General features: G+C 44.5%; 1 protein-coding gene across 3 annotated transcripts in view; it reads right to left on the bottom strand.

The window, feature by feature from the left end:
• Positions 1-11,001, bottom strand: part of LOC133446170 (zinc finger E-box-binding homeobox 2-like) — a 28,176-nt gene extending 17,175 nt beyond the window's left edge. The window contains exons 1-5 of one of the 3 annotated variants that reach the window (XM_061724080.1): positions 10,848-11,001; positions 7,898-8,161; positions 6,083-6,133; positions 4,373-4,567; positions 2,581-2,795 (exon numbers count right to left, since the gene is read on the bottom strand). In XM_061724080.1, the coding sequence (XP_061580064.1) occupies positions 2,581-2,795; positions 4,373-4,567; positions 6,083-6,133; positions 7,898-8,161; positions 10,848-10,962 (840 nt within the window). In that variant the 5' untranslated portion in view covers positions 10,963-11,001. Of the gene's footprint in view, positions 1-2,580; positions 2,796-4,372; positions 4,568-6,082; positions 6,134-7,897; positions 8,162-8,292; positions 8,469-10,847 lie in introns of those variants that run through there. The other 2 variants (XM_061724081.1, XM_061724083.1) reach the window with 2 other exon arrangements.
• Positions 11,002-17,500: the final 6,499 nt, after the last annotated feature.

Genomic DNA, 17,500 nt, shown 5'->3' with positions numbered 1-17,500 from the left:
CTCTCGCAAACACCACAGGTCTGCTCGGGTCTAATCTCATAGAATCTGACGACCTCTGCTCCCATAATGCACTGCAGCCCATGGCAGCTGGGCACGGACACAGAGGACACAGTTTAAATGAAAGACGTTCACCATACAAACTCTGCCGTATTTTCAACTGTTATTTATGCAGCCACGACATCATCACCAGCGAGGCAGTATGTTTGTCTGCAAAATTAAAAAAAACAAACATTCCACATGGTGTCCTTCTCTGTCTTCCCTTTGACTAGTGATGCACCGATTGTTCGGTAACCGAAATTGTTCGGCCGAAAATGGCAAAAAAACACTTTCGGTGTTCGGTGGAATAAGTGGGAAAAAAACCGAACAATTAATAACAGCGTTGTAATATAAGGAAATAGACTGGCCACTCCCATAACTGTTGCACCACAAACATAAATCGTTGGCCAACCAAAAAGTAACCCCATAAGAATTTTACCTAACATTCACCAGGAGGTGGAACCAAAACAACATAATGCTGGAAATTAAAAAATGTTTCATTTTTTTTTTTTCAATAAATATTTTCTACCTTGTAATTTTGTAAAAGATGTTTTTCTTTGAAAAGCCTAAATGAAATGTATTTGATTTATGCAATGGTGAAAAAATTGGCAAAATAAATGAAAAACTGTGAAGAACCATGTTCGGTATTGTTCGGTATTCGGCCAAGTGTTTATTATTATTTTCGGTTTCGGTTTCGGCCACAAATTTTCATTTCGGTGCATCACTACCTTTGACCTTGATGTAAATCATGTGACGTTAATATCTGGTTGCTTCAGCGCAGCTTCGCCCTCAGAACAACTCCTGAAACCGGGAATCATGTCAACTACAACGACAGAGAATCAGAAGGGGAGGCTCTTCCTGAAAAGTGCTCTCTGATTGGTCCAACTCCTGGGGGCTTGACAAGAAGTGGATCTAATGGCTGATAAAAATGCACAAATTCTGTCGCTGCCCAGACACGTTCTTGGATTCATAAACGCGATGCCGTCATCCAACCATGCCGTCATCCAACTGTACTGTCATCCAACTGTGGGGTCATCTAACCATACTGTCGTCCAACCATGCCATCATCAAACCATGCTACTATCCAATGATGCTGTCTTCTGACCATGACATCATCCAACCATGCCGTCATCCAACTGTACTGTCATCCAACCGTGCTATCATCCATCTACCCTTCAGTCACTGGTTGGGTCAGTGAAACTGATTTTTGCACGGAGGTGAAGGTTTTTTTCTTGCTTGTCCTGCTTCCAAACAGACAGCTCAGCTGCTCCTTGTGGCTCAGACTCACCAAATTCTTTTGCTGGAACACAGCTTCACCCTTTTCTGCACATCCAGCAACATTCTGGGTTGCTTTCACAAAATAAACTGCATCCAGAAAGCCATGCTCCATCAACTTTCCCTCACCGCCAAAACACGCTTGGAATCACAACCTTCATCATCTTGGAAAGGAAAACACTTTGTGAGAGGAACCATCAGACCCACCTGGATCCCCACATCGGATCCCTGCTGTGAGGTCATAAACGTCTGATGTTACACTGACCCTTGACGGCCCTCCTGACTTCGGGGTTGCCACGGACGAGCATCAGTTCTGTTTATTGATTTGGGATACGGCAGATGTCCTCTTTTCTCCCTTCCTTCCTCCTTTCCTTGTTTTCTCCCTTCCTTCTCCCCTTTCCTTCCTTCCTTCCTTCCTTCCTTCCTTCCTTCCTTCCTTCCTTCCTTCCTTCCTTCCTTCCTTCCTTCCTTCCTTCCTTCCTTCCTTCCTTCCTTCCTTCCTTCCTTCCTTCTTCCCTTCCTCTTTTCTCCCTTCCTTCCTTCCAAAAATCAGCTTTACACAAAAACGTCATCAACGGGAATTTATCGTTTTTACCGCGACATGACAAATTCTTATCGTGAGGAATTCTTTTGACGATATATCGTGAACGGTAAAATATCGCCCATTCCTATGTCACATTTTTTTACAAATGCCAAATGATAAAAACGCGTAAAACGGTGAGCCAGGCTGGGTTTATCTTCTGGTTCAGTTTAATGATGACATACTTTACATGATTTGAATCAGCAGTTTGGTAGAAAGCATCCACCTGAGAGTCAGGACATTTGATTAGATTAATGACTTTGATTACATTTTCAGTAAATTATTGGATTAGCGAAGCAAATAAATGGCGGAGAGATGAATGTGAACATCTGTGAGGACTGAAGACCAAAGGAGCTGCTCTCAGTTAATCCTCCACCGATCTGTTTGGCTTTAGGGATCAATAACTCATCTGTCAGTAAAACCTGCGCCGTCTGTGTGCCCCTAGTGATCAAAGGCAGGAAGTACAGCTTGAAGCTTGAATATCAACACGCGTGACCTGAACAGGAAGTTAGCTAGCTGTCAAAGCGCAAACCCATCACGCATGTTAGTTTTTGAGGCATGAGACAAGTCACATTCTGAAAACACCAGGAGGAATTTCACAGCTACTAAAATGACCCCAGAAGACTTCTGAACATGCGTGCACAGAACCCAGACGATGGACCCGGCTCAGAGGAGGTGAGGCTGTTTACCTGGTCTCCGGCGGGCTTGTGTGTGGTCATGTGACGCTCCAGATGAGCGCGCTGGCTGAAGGTGTCGGCGCACAGTGGGCAGGCAAAGCTCTCCTCGTTCTTCTCGTGGCGATACTTGATGTGCTCCTTCAGAGACGTCAGGCGCTTGTAGCCGCGCTCGCAGTATGGACACGTGAGCAGCTGAGCGAAGTCGTCGGCGGCGCCGGGCGGCAGATCTGCACAGATCCCAGGTCAGAAAATAGGCTTTAAAACCAAACAATGCTTTTATTCAGGCTCGCTCATTTTCATCACATCTGTCCTGGAGTCCAGGACTCGGCTCTCCATCACACGGAATAAAAGCGAGTCCATCTCGTCCTGCCAGTACCTCCAGGACACGACTATCAATCACTACACCGGTGTAGGGCTGGGCGATATGGACCAAAAGTCATATCTCGATGTTTTCTAGCTAAATGGCGATACTCGATATATATCTCGATATTTTTTCTGTGCCTTAATTGGGGTTTCCCCCAAAGCATTATAGCATAGCATCTCTGTTAGCATCTCTGTTAGCTTCATTTTTTTCTGAGGCACCCCCTTAAAAAAACAGTCAGTTTTAATACAAAGCCTCGTGCCAAATGTCACAACGGTACCTTTATTAACAGAGGTCTGCACAATATCAAAATGTATAAAACAAATGAAATAAAAATAAACTGCCTGCATATATAGAATAAAAATGCTTCTTGAATAAAATAAAACAAATATCCTTTCCTGTATAACAATTTAATTAAAATACACTGTGCAATTAATACAATGTAGACAGTAACAGGCAGACTTTTACACTGAGGTTGACAGTTGTGCAAATAACAAAACATTTGTGCAAATCTCAAATAAAACATTCAAGTCAATTTGTCACAAATAAGCTGTATCAAAATCATTAAAAAAAAAATGTAAAAAAAAAATATTTTTATTTATTTATTTATTTTTTTTAAATCGATATAAACGATATTGTCTCGTACCATATCGTGTTTGAAAATATATCGATATATATTAAAATCTCGATATATCGCCCAGCCCTACACCGGTGTCAACTCCAAGACGTCTTAAGTGTGACTGTTACTCGCTGACGGTCAGACCAGACATGCAGCTTCCCAATGGACCCAGACTCCTCGCTTCTCAGCTGAAGCTACGTTCACCTTCGTTCATCCCCTGCATCCAGGCCCTCCCTCACCTCAGCCCGGGACAACATCCACACATATCTAGATGGATTTGTTGACCGTCTGAACATCTAAAAACCAGGTTTCAAATGTGATTCTGATCAGATTTCACAGATCTGTGTCATTCTGAGTGCTTGGGTGGCTAAAATCAAGCTTCAAGTAGTCTTCAGCACCATTGGCAAAGATCACGTCTATCGAAACAGCAGAGATAACCAGCGGTTGATGAAGCGACAACAAGACCACAGACCGATCCCCCTCCGTCCCTGGAGCTTTCTCAGAACTTCTTGACAATTTGTATTCATATGTGCCAGTGTACGCTGCCATGGCAACCATGTGGATGAGGGAACGTCAGCGAAGACACACAGATGGGATCTGATCACAAGACCACAGGACGTCGCTGGGCCGCCAGGACGATCGGAAGCGGATCGGAGAAACTGCTTCTGCTGCATCGGTTGGTACGGCCCCCTTGAGATCTAAGTCCAATCCGGAGGAGCCAGACTAACTCAGGAAATGATTTATCTTTCACCCACGTTTTTATTTTTTATACAGCATGTGGTTGCATGGTGACATCACACTGTGTGGTTGATTTCCTCTCTCACCGTGCTCGCTCTCGTCCTGACCCGCGGCCTCGGGCGTGCTCAGTCGCGTCAACTCCTCTGGGGCTTCTGGGTAAATGATGGCGGTGTCGCTGCGCTGCAGGTACTCCGCGATGGTTGCCGGGTGACCGTCGCCTTCGTCCAGTTTGCGCTTCAGGAAGTAGTCGTTCAGCTCGGTAATGCCATCCAGCCGCCTCGCTGAAAGCAGGGAGAACAGAGATGGGAGTCAGAGAGAGAGGAGACCGCCATCGGCATCGGGTCCAACGCAGGACGACACCTGAGACGCTGCCGCCCTGACCGTTGCCCTGCGACATTACCACTGATGTAGGGCTGGGCGATATATCGAGATTTTAATATATATCGATATATTTTCAAACACAATATGGTACGAGACAATATCGTTTATATCGATTTATAAAAAAAAAAAAAAAAAAAGATTCTTTTTTTTTTTTACATTTTTTTTTTTAAGGATTTTGATATAGCTTATTTTGTGACAAATTGACTTGAATGCTTTATTTGAGATTTGCACAAATGTTTTGTTATTTGCACAACTGTCAACCTCAGTGGAAAAGTCTGCCTGTTACTGTCTACATTGTATTAATTGCACAGTGTATTTTAATTTAATAGTTATGCAGGAAAGGGATATTTGTTTTATTTTATTCAAGAAGCATTTTTATTCTATATATGCAGGCAGTTTATTTTTATTTCATTTGTTTTATACATTTTGATATTGTGCAGAACTCTGTTAATAAAGGAACCTGTGTGACATTTGGCACGAGGCTTTGTATTAAAACTGACTGTTTTTTTAAGGGTTTGCCTCAGAAAAAAATGAAGCTAACAGAGATGCTATGCTATAATGCTTTGGGGGAAACCCCAATTAAGGCACAGAAAAAATATCGATATATATCGAGTATCGCCATTCAGCTAGAAAATATCGAGATATGACTTTTGGTCCATATCGCCCAGCCCTACACTGATGGAAACTTTACTACTTCATTTTTTTCTACCACAAATCATAAATGTCAGAAAAGAAGCACGTAAAATGGATTTGAGGCCTGAAAGAAAGATCCTAAGATAATTTCTGTAGATGATCATCAATTTCTGATAAAAACAGGATTTAAAAGACATCTGACTGTAAATTGATCCAGATTTATTTTTATTCACTACAGCAAATTATGTGTTTTATTGGTTTATTTTATCACTTTTTATTTTGCTCTTTGCTGATGGTGGCTTCATCTGAGCTCCTCCAGCACCTCCACAAACCTGCTGATCGATAAGAGTATTGCTTTTTTAGTATTAGCTACTTTTATTATGGTGATTGTTTTTGTTTGGTTTTTTTCATTGACTTTTTTTCTTCTCTACTGTGCTTGATGCCTTTCGTTTTAGCTACTTTTATTATTGACTCACTTGTCTGTTAATTACTTTTATATTGACATACTTTTATATGTCAAGAAGAAGGGTAAATACTGTATATATGTATTATTGTTGTTATTATTATTGTTATTGCTATTATTATTCTTTTATATATCGGATATTCTTAGATTGCAAGAAGGGGCCGGACTAGATAAGCATTTGCTTCTTCCTGTCCCTTCTTGAACAAAACTGGTTGTGCTTTATTATTGTTGTTGATGCATGGTGTGTTTTTTTTTTATTGTTTTGTTCAAGATGAATAAAGATCAAAAATCAATCAAAAAAAAAAAGTATTGATCTCACCTGCACTGTTTCCCCCAGCCTGCAGCGCGCCGTACTCATCCCTCCGGTCATCTGTCAGACAGAAAACACGTTTACCACCTTCTCCATCGTGCTCCCTCTCCTCTGAGACGTAAAGACAGAAAATCCTATCGGCAATGCTAATCACACCCTTCCTGCCCCAGACTGAGACACAGCGGCTCAGTCGGGTTCGGGGTCAGTTCGCTGCTGTGTTTGGATCCCAGTCCTGCTGCATGTTCCAGTCTCACGTCCTCACATTTGAGTCACATTTGAGAGTTTGGGCAGTCGAGACGACGCCAGGAGGGAAAGACATCAGTTGTGGCCTTACATGAATCTGTAAAGGCTTAAAACATTATTTCTGATCATGAAACTATTTGAAGCTCAGCGTTCTACACTAAGGAAAGTTATTTACGTCTGAAAATAATCCAGACAGTTGTCAGTCCTCCCAGGAGGGGACGTCCCAGCAGAACCCAACGAGCATGCAAGACCGGACGTGTGTGTTGGGAGAGTTTCCAGAAGGAAACCTCTTCTGTCTACTAGGAAGAGGAGAGGACGATTGAGTTGTGGAACAACGTTCTCCGGACACGTGAGACCAACGTGGAGGTCTCACGGAGGAGGGATGGCATGAGGTTGCTCTGCAGCCACAGAATCCAGGTAAGCTGCAGACAGCAACCTGACCTTGACCCCTCTGTGACCTTGACCTCCTCTGCGACTCAAATGTGAGGACGTGAGACTGGAACATGCAGCAGGACTCGGATCCAAACACAGCAGCGAACTGACCCCGAACCCGACTGAGCCGCTGTGTCTCAGTCGCAGAGAAGGACGGACCAGAATTCTTCCAGAACCACATCAAAGTACAATCCCCGGGCCACTAGGTTGCTGCTGCTAGGGATGGGCGGTATGGACTAAAAAATGTATCACAATTATTTCTGGCATTTATCCCGATAACGATTAAAATGACGATAAAAAAAATACCAATTCAACTCCACCTTTGTAACTATAAATCTATCTCGCTCTCAGATCCGCCATGTTTGTTACACAAAAACGTCATCAACAGGAATTTATCTTTCTTTCTTTCTTTCTTTCTTTCTTTCTTTCTTTCTTTCTTTCTTTCTTTCTTTCTTTCTTTCTTTCTCTCTCTCTCTCTCTCTCTCTCTCTCTCTCTCTCTCTCTCTCTCTCTCTCTCTCTCTCTCTCTCTCTCTCTTTCTTTCTTTCTTTCTTTCTTTCTTTCTTTCTTTCTTTCTTTCTTTCTTTCTTTCTTTCTTTCTTTCTTTCTTTCTTTCTTTCTTTCCTTCCTTCCTTCCTTCCTCCTTTCCTTGTTTTCTCCCTTCCTTTTCCCCTTTCCTTCCTTCCTTCCTTCCTTTCTTCCTTCTTTTTTCCCCTTCCTTCCTCCTTTCCTCCTGCTCTTTCCTTCCTTCCTCCTTTCCTCCTGCTCTTTCCTTCCTTCCTTCCTTCCTTCCTTCCTTCCTTCCTTCCTTCCTTCCTTCCTTCCTTCCTTCCTTCCTTCCTTCCTTCCTTCCTTCCTTCCTTCCTTCCTTCCTTCCTTCCTTCCTTCCTTCCAAAAATCAGCTTTACACAAAAACATCATCAACGGGAATTTATCGTTTTTACCGCGACATGACAAATTCTTATCGTGAGGAATTTTTTGATATTTTTTGACGGTATATCGTGAACGGTAAAATATCGCCCATTCCTAGCTGCTGCATGAACATTCTTTACTTTTTCTAAGTTAACGCCACTTGTGAGAGAAGTTGGGCGACGCATCTTTCCAGCACATGGCCCCGACCTGCTGATGCACTGATGCTGATGACACTCACCGAGGTGTCCGTCCTCCTCCAGCCTCCAGCTCTGCGCCTCCTCCTGGCCTTCCACCTCCTCCTGGTCCCGGAGGGACAGCAGGGCGTGGCCGACCCGGGGCGACGCCTCCAGACGGGGCATCCCGGCGGGGCTGCCTGCCTCCTCATCCTCCGCCCTTCCTCGTCCTCCTGCTCCGTCAGCGAGGCTGTTGTCGTCGCACAGCGGAGTCCTGTCCTCCTCGTCGGTCTCTGAGGTCGTCTCCACCACGTTGTCATAGGTCAGGACTGAAGTCAGCAGGATGAAAGGAGAGAAAGGGAAGAGAGGGAAACGGGAGGAGGAGTTAATTCACAGAACACAAAGGTTTTTTTTGACATTGGTTGCCGTGACAACGGTGTGTCCTCTTCGTGTGTTGGACCTGCTCAGGCTGTCAGAGGTAAAGTGCTGGGGGGGGGGGGGGGTGTGACATCATGGGAACAGCTGCCGAACCCGCCTCCAGCAGGAGGGAGGTCATCTTCAGTCTCATTGTCGCTGCCGAGCCGAACACGGATTCTTGGACGGCCTCTCCTGCGTCTTATCACATTTCCTGCGACAGATTTCACCGTCAGACCAAAACACTCTGGCAGCAGGCGGGTGGCCACAGGTCCCCCACTTCCCCCGCCCCCACGGCTACACGGAGATTAGTCTGTTCATAATATGATCTTTGTCTGCAGCCGCCGCAGCGCTCGCCTCCCGGACAACTGCGCAACAGGTGCAAATTAAAAGGGGAGCCACGGTGGGCTGGGCTGAAATCTGCTGACCTGGGCTGAATACCAAGAGCGGGGGCGGAGGGGCGGCGGCGGGCGAGCGGGGAGGGGGGCGTGGGACAGGCCAGGCTTTAATAAGAGGTGTGACCGGTTCAGACGGGTAAAGCCCTCCGTGATCAAACACGGCGCAGAAAGGAGCTGAGAGACGGAGCGCTCGCTGTGTGGTCCAAGGTATACGTCGGGTATAATATGACCCCTGCCACACACACACACACACACACACACACACACACACACACACACACACACACACACACACACACACACACACACACACACACACACACACACACAGGGCCTGCAGTCAGCGCCCCCCAAACACACACAGCTATTGTGGTGAAAGAAAGCGTGACCTGCCGCAGCAGCGTGCAGCTCGCTCTTTCATCCGAGCTTAACGGATGAAGACGGAGTGAACGACCTGCGCTCAGTCATCAGCGCCAACAACCAATCCCAGCCGCGCCTGCATCCAGCGGGGACGTGATGCCGCTGGAACGCTACAACCCATCATAAACAACAGCAGCCGCGCACTGGAAGTCAGCCCGCCGACGAGAACAGCTGCGGGTCTGTGGCTCCACGGCGTTGCCTTCTCCACTCAGGGCGCCGTTTCTACGCTCACAGTCATTTCTGCATCAACAACAGCAGCAAGAGGAAAAAAACAACCCAGAATAAACCCTCAAACAGACAAAAAGACACGGGTGACCCTGTAAACACAACAGTCACATGACTGGGTCACATGACAAACGTCAGCTGTCACAAGGAGCACAGCCGCCATTTTCTAGAAAAAACGTCTGCAGCCACGACGTAGCTTCTGCTGCAGTGAGAGATCACTCTAAACAGAGGAGTGATGCATCACCCTAATCTGAATCTGAGGCACCATCACTGCAACGAGGATATCAGTAAATTAAAGTGAGGAATCACTCCAAACTTGGGGTGAGATTTCAAAACTGGGTCTGGCTTTAAATGAAAGAGTGAGATGTCACGATATGAAAGAGGGAAGTATCACTCTGCACACGGAGTGATGCAGCACTCAAACCTGAAAAGTGGTGTGTCACTGATCTGAAGAGTGAGGTATCGGTGGAAAATAAACTGGAGATGTTTGCTACGACTCACAGCTCAGGAGTGATGCGTCACTCTGAGGTACTGAGTGAGAGAAATATGGGAGTGACACGTGTGGACTGCAGAGTGAGACATGGCTGTTCGATTTTGCCCAAAAATAAAATCTCGATTTTTTTCTCTCAAAATCTGATTTTTGATTACGATTACGATTATTTTGTGAATTGACAAAAGGCAAAGAAATGATTTCAAATATGCTGTTTTTTTATTGAACATTTGCCCCATTGGGCTTTAAGTGCAAACTTTGCTCTTATTAAACCAAAAATGAATGAATAAAGTGCAAAACTCTGTAAAATAAGTTGAAAAAAAGTTTTAAAAAATATAATAAAATATAAAGTTTTATCTCTGAAAAAAAAAATCAGCAAATCAGCACTTGCAAACATACAGTTAGTTATATTTCCAATTAAATAAAACAAGACATTTTCTAATTAAACTAAACTGGGTCTTTGCATGCTAAATAATAATGCAACCCATGAAGGAGGTAGAGGTGTGTAATGTCAGTCATTACATTTGCTATTCACATTTGCAAGTTTTTTGCAAGGAACACGAGCCGGTCTACCGCATCTGGCTTGAGGGATGCCCGGTGGCATGTTACAACGCCCCCTCCTACACTAAAGAGCCTCTCCCATGGGGCACTTGTCGCAGGTATTGAGAGGTATTTCCATCAATCATTAATATGGTATCAATCATTAATATGTGTGCAGACAAGGTAAAAAAAAAATGTAATTTTTTTTTTTTAAAGTGAAAAATCGATTTTACGATTTTCACATTTTAACATCGTTCTACTTACATAATCGCGATTACGATTTAAAATCGATTAATCGAACAGCCCTATGTGTCACTGCTCTGAAGAGTGAGGTATCGGTGTAAAATAAACTGGAGATCTTTGCTACAACTCACAGCTCAGGAGTGATGCGTCACTCTGAGGTACTGAGTGAGAGAAATATGGGAGTGAGACGTGTGGACTGCAGAGTGAGACATGGCTGTGCAGGACTACTGTAGCGGTGCTGTAAACGGTGAAACCAGCCCGTCTCACTGGTTGAACCTGACTCACTCCGAGCTTCGGAGTGAGACGTCACCCTGAGATAATGATCTCTGCAGCCTTTGTGTCCTTTCAGGGAGTGGAGGACAAAACAGCCGCGAGACATCGCAGGCAGATCCCCCCACATTAACCCCCCCCGTGTTGTTGTCCTTCTCCTCAAACATTCTCTCTCAGTCTTGATAGAAGAACTCGCTCACTCGCTTCCTCCTCACAAGCGGCCCCAGCTGTTTTTGGGGGGTGGGTGGGGGGTTTTTCCGGGAAGGTGCTCAGGGGAAGGTATGTGACACGGATCCCAGCGAACAGTGGCTCGTGTGTGCGACGCCGCGACGCTGCGGCGCAGGTGCTGCAGCCGGGAGGAAGAGCAGGGAAACCTGCCTCTTTGTCCTTCTGGCTGTTCTACAAATAAAATGCACCTTTAAAAAAAACACATAAACATTGTAATCACACGGCAAAATCTTGATTGACGAGCTGACAAAAATACACTAATGTGACCAACACGTGTCCTGGTGTCCGAGTCCACCTGCGTCACACTGGTTTCCTCTTCACATCTCTGTGAGGTGACCTCCTCCGTGTCATGTGACCTGAGCCTGAACACCCAAACACTCCCAGACAGGACCAGGTCAATCGATCAGTGCCTGATCAGCAGGTCCGAGGTGCACGTGGACACAACCAGCAGACTGCAGGAAGCGTTTAGCATCACACCTTCACGGGCGGCCCGTCCCGGCTCCCTCGGGGTCAACCGTCCGCAGCTTCCCCGCAAAGCAGGCGGCCATCATCAGCCAAATCCAAGCAGGCACGAGCGACCGCCTCCTCCCGCCGCCGTGGTGGAGGGGACACGCTCGGCCCTCCCGAGGGCCGTCCAGGTATCCACCTGGAGACTGATAATCCGCATCGCCGCAGCACCAGCCCGGTCCAGGTGCTGCGTCTGCATCCCGCTGCTCGCTGCAAGGTACTGAGATAAAAGCAGCTCCCTCCTCCGCTCTGCTGCCTCGCTCTCCCCACACAGATCACCTGAGCAGCAGCCGGGGGGGAGGGGAGGAGGTGAGACAGGTTGCCGTGGAAATGAGGTCGCTGCCTAGTGGCAGTAAACTGGAAGTGACAGAACAGAGGCAGGTGCAGCAAACGGGACGGAGCGGCCATCTCTCGCGGGGTGTGGGGGGGCTCGCCCTGTGACCGACCCATGACCCCTTCACGCTCACAGTCACACAGAGGTGACGCAGGAAGTCAGAAAGAGAATAAATATCCCCCGTTACTGCCTCTGGAGGCTTTAGGAGGGCCACACCGATCAGGCCTTCCATGAGAGGGTCATCGGCAGGTGTCCACAGCTGGTCAGGTGTGTTGTAACACAATGCCAAGAGGGGAAGACATCAGCGTTGATATTTCACAAGCAAGTAGGAAACATTTGGAGTTCAGTGTTCTTCTGCGAGAAAGATTATTCAAAAGTGGAAGAAGTGGAGTGCATACGAGACGCTGGTCTGCCGTCCTGTGGGTGGACGTCCCAGCAGACTAGGGCTGTTCGATTTTGCCCAAAAATAAAATCTTGATTTTTTTCTCTCAAAATCCGATTTTCGATTACGATTATTTTGTGAATTGACAAAAGGCAAAGAAATTATTTAAAATATGCTTTTTTTTTTATATAACATTTGCCCCATTGGGCTTTAAGTGCAAACTTTGCTCTTATTAAACCAAAAATGAATGAATAAAGTGCAAAACTCTGTAAAATAAGTTGAAAAAAAGTTTTAAAAAATATAATAAAATATAAAGTTTTATCTCTGAAAAAAAAATCAGCAAATCAGCACTTGCAAACATACAGTAAGTTATATTTCCAATTAAATAAAACAAGACATTTTCTAATTAAACTAAACTGGGTCTTTGCATGCTAAATAATAATGCACTAAAGAGAAAAAAAAAAAAAAGTGAAAAATCGATTTTACGAGTTTCATGTTTTAACATCGTTCTAATTACATAATCGCGATTACGATTTAAAATCGATTAATCGAACAGCCCTACAGCAGATATACCGCGAGGTCAGACTGTGAAATTCTCAGATAAAAAACCTGCATCTCTGAAGTTGGAGACTTCACCGGATATGTTTAAGTTCAAGGTCCAAGCCAGAACGATAAAAAGTTCAGTTTCCTGGGGAAACTTTTTCCTCTGAAACACCAGAAGTTCACGCCTGAGGTTCACGAAAGTCTGGACCGGCGGACTTCTGAAACAACGTGCCTCGGACCACAGTGGAGTCTTAATGTCCAGAACCATTTTTGGGGGGAATCTAAACCCAACATTCATAAAAATGTAACAACATTCCTCCAGTCATGTGACACACTGATAAAGTTAGACAGGAAATGACCCGTACAGGTCATTGCTGGTAAGGGTGGATCGAGAAGCTACTTAACCGTGGGGGTACTTGGTATTGCCCAGTTGATTTCACAAGGTCCTTTGTTCAGACTACAGGACAGCTGACTGTTGTAGTCAGGCCGCTGGAACCATGTTGACACGGCGGCGTGCACCGGGTACCAGGACCACAGGGTGGTAAGAGCTGCTCGTCCACGTGACACGTGCAGACGAATGGGATCACAGAAAACTTTGAACACAACGGTACACAAACCAACAGTTCATCGTACTTCTTCTTCTGTTTTCTGCTGTTAAGCACTGCGTCATTTACAGTATTTCTGCAGTTTCTATGAAATTAGCTGCTTTTCTACTCAAGTTCCACGTTTGTTTTAGTTTCAACTAGGGCTGTTCGATTAATCGATTTTAAATCGTAATCGCGATTATGTAATTAGAACGATGTTAAAACGTGAAACTCGTAAAATCGATTTTTCACTTTTTTTTTTTTTTTTTTTTTTTAATTGGAAATATAACTTACTGTATGTTTGCAAGTGCTGATTTGCTGATTTTTTTTTCAGAGATAAAACTTTACATTTTATTATATTTTTTTAAACTTTTTTTCAACTTATTTTACAGAGTTTTGCACTTTATTCATTCATTTTGGGGCAAATGTTCAATAAAAAAACAGCATATTTGAAATCATTTCTTTGCCTTTTGTCAATTCACAAAATAATCGGAATCGTAATCGAAAATCGGATTTTGAGAGAAAAAAATCGAGATTTTATTTTTGGGCAAAATCGAACAGCCCTAGTTTCAACTTTCATCAGCAGCTGCAGGAGAGGCAGCGAGTACAGGACACCTCTGTGGCTCCAGGCTGAGCTGACGGCCTGAATGTTGAGCCCCCTTGAGGCGTCAGGTGTGTCAGGAGTGTCTGACCCGCTGCGGTTTAGTCTGACCAGGCGTGTCCATGTCGGAGGTGAAATCTTTCCTGCACCTGGGTGGATATGTATCCGTGTTGGATCTGAATGAGAGCCTGTAATCTGCAGGGCCGGAGCAACAGGCTGGAGACCGATGCGGGGAGGGGCCCTGAGGCCCCGTAGCCCCCGCCGGCCTGGCAGCCCCCCCCCCCCCCCACCTCGTCTGAGACACAGTCACCATCTGTGTCCTGCCTCCACACATGAGGACAACAACTGATGAGATGGAGTACAAGAGCCCGGTGCTCACCTGCAGAGTACTACAGCTGAGTATTACTGCTGAGCATTACAGCTGAGTATTAGTGCTGAGTACTACTACCGTGTGCTACTACTGAGTACCACTGCTGAGTATTACTGCTGAGTATTACTGCAGAGTACTACTGCTGAGGACTAGGGCTGTTCGATTTTGCCCAAAAATAAAATCTCGATTTTTTTTCTCTCAAAATCCAATTTTCGATTACGATTACGATTATTTTGTGAATTGACAAAAGGCAAAGAAATGATTTCAAATATGCTGTTTTTTTATTGAACATTTGCCCCATTGGGCTTTAAGTGCAAACTTTGCTCTTATTAAACCAAAAATGAATGAATAAAGTGCAAAACTCTGTAAAATAAGTTGAAAAAAAGTTTTAAAAAATATAATAAAACATAAAGTTTTATCTCTGAAAAAAAAAAATCAGCAAATCAGTACTTGCAAACATACAGTAAGTTATATTTCCAATTAAATAAAACAAGACATTTTCTAATTAAACTAAACTGGGTCTTTGCATGCTAAATAATAATGCAACCCATGAAGGAGGTAGAGGTGTGTAATGGGGCACTTGTCGCAGGTATTGAGAGGTATTTCCATCAATCATTAATATGGTATCAATCATTAATATGTGTGCAGACAAGGTTAAAAAAAAAAAAAAAAAAAAAGTGAAAAATCGATTTTACGATTTTCATGTTTTAACATCGTTCTAATTACATAATCGCGATTACGATTTAAAATCGATTAATCGAACAGCCCTACTGAGTAATACTGCTGAGTATTACTGCAGAGTACTACTGCTGAGTATTACTGCAGAGTACTACTGCTGAGTATTACTACTGAGTACTACAGCTGAGTATTACTGCTACACGCACCAGTAGATTCCACCTCCTTGCTGAGCTGATAGACAGAACTAGCCACGCCCCCTGTGATGTCATCATGGGTTCCTGAAGAGGCTTTTCAAGCCTCTTTTTGTGGCCCGGGAACCGGCAGGAACCGTACTTCCCTGTAGTCCAGATCCAGACCCTGGTGGTCCGTAGAGGAGCTGCAGGTCTGGATCCAGAACCAAGTGGTCAGTAGAAGAACTGCAGCTGATTTAAAAAATCCCTTGAACTCAACCCAGAAAACTGGACCCTGCTTAGCCGGATCCAGCCCTGGGTCCAGACCCCCCTCTGTTAGGGTGCAGACTAGGCATGGGACGATATGAAAATTTCATATCACGATATTAGTGGACAAAAATATCACGATTATGATATTATCACGATATTAGCGTGTCGCTTATAAAATTCTTAAAATGCAAGGAAAAACACTAACCGTGGATCCACTGGTTCCTTCAGAACATTTATTCTCAAATCATTCTCAACACAGTGACACTTGAGGTAGAGAACAAATAGTGTACTGTAAATGTTATGCATTACAAAGTGTAAACTATAGTACCGGTACCGGTACTTATTTGAACTTTCTTTTTTTGTAAGAAAATACTTCCCTGAGAGTCGAAAGAAATAAGTGACAAATAGAAATAAAGTGACAAAGTAGAGCCAAATGCACAGTGATTGTATTACTCTCTGAAACTTTAACAGTGGCTGGCTGCCTGCTACTTAGTACGGCTCTCTGGAAAAATAATAAAATAAAGGCACTGCTCTGTAGTATACAAAACAAAAGCTGCATGGCCAACACAAAGATTGAGTGAAAATAAAGTGCCACAGTAGTCAAATACACACGGATTGTACTACTCTCTGAAAAAATATTAAATAAATAATAATAATAAATAATATTAATAAAATACATGAAAAAAATAACACTGGCTTCTACCTGGCTGGTAGCCTTGTGTGACCAAAAAAAAAAAAAATGGCGATAATTACAGTACCCCACGATAACGTTATCGCGGCCGTTTTTTATCGCGATATACGATAATATCGTATATCGCCCCATGCCTAGTGCAGACCTCCAAGCTGCAGTCCGGTTGCTGAGCCAGCTGAGAGGACGTTTGGTGTAATGAGCTTTCTGTGATCTGTGTGTCATCCAGACTCAGATTCCTGAAGGGGCAGCAGCAGCTCCCTGCTCCATCACCATGGAAACACCCAGCGCTCAGCAGCGATGTGTTGTGGTGTCGTCCAGGAAGTTATCTACAGACCAGAGACCTTCAGCTGTCCTTCAGCCTCGCTTCATCCATCCCGAGTTCTCCTCCTCCTAACGTCCTGGTTGGGAGGCGGTCAGGAAGGGAGAAGGCGGAGCATCTGCAGATGTGGTTAACACCAGCCAATGATTGATCAGCGAGGTGTGATGTCTACGTCAGCTCATAAATCCTCCCGCCACGCCGCCATGAGCCCAGCCACAGTAAATATTTTAGTCTCTATTGTTTCCACCGTTTCCTGTCAGACGCTTCTGGGACGCCGCTCTCCCTGATCACATGACTCATCTCCAAAACAGGAAGTAGACTGCGATGTTAACGTGGGACTAAGATGGGAGACTAGAAGGAATTTGCTGAGTGAGAGAAGAAGAGCGCTGGGGTGTCTGAGTCTGGAGCTGATCGGGACGCTCACGCCTCACGCGGGGATGGGAGCTGGTCCACGCCTAGGACGGGCCTTGAGTTAAGTTGGTCTCACGCCACAAACGGTGGGCTGACTGGTCGGTCCAGAGACGTCAGTCGTCCCTCCAGGTCTGTGTCGGGTTTTAAGAGCACGTAGGCAGTACTCGAGTTGAGGGGGGATGAGGGGGGATGGCATCCCCCCTGAAATAAAAACGATCCAAATCATCCCCCCTGTAAAACTGCCATCCTGCCTTTCCATCCCTTATGTCATTTCATCAATGAATGTGGTTTTACTGCTATTTCAACATTTAGAGTCATCACCAGAAAAATAACACCAGAAAAATAACTTATTTGACAATTTTCACCTGTTTCAAGTACATTTTCACTTGAAATAAGTAGAAAAATCTGCCAGTGGGACAAGATTTATCTTCTTATTACAAGCAAAAAAATCTTGTTCCCCTGGCAGATTTTTCTACTAATTTTAAGTGAAAATCTACTTGAAACAGGTGAAAATTGTTGTTTTTTCCAGTGATGAGTCTTGTTTTAAGTGTAATGAGATTTTTTTTTTTTTTTACTAAAA

The sequence above is a fragment of the Cololabis saira genome, chromosome 6, assembly GCF_033807715.1.
Source record: "Cololabis saira isolate AMF1-May2022 chromosome 6, fColSai1.1, whole genome shotgun sequence".
NCBI lineage: Eukaryota > Metazoa > Chordata > Actinopteri > Beloniformes > Belonidae > Cololabis > Cololabis saira.
This window is presented reverse-complemented; position numbering and strand designations above follow the sequence as displayed.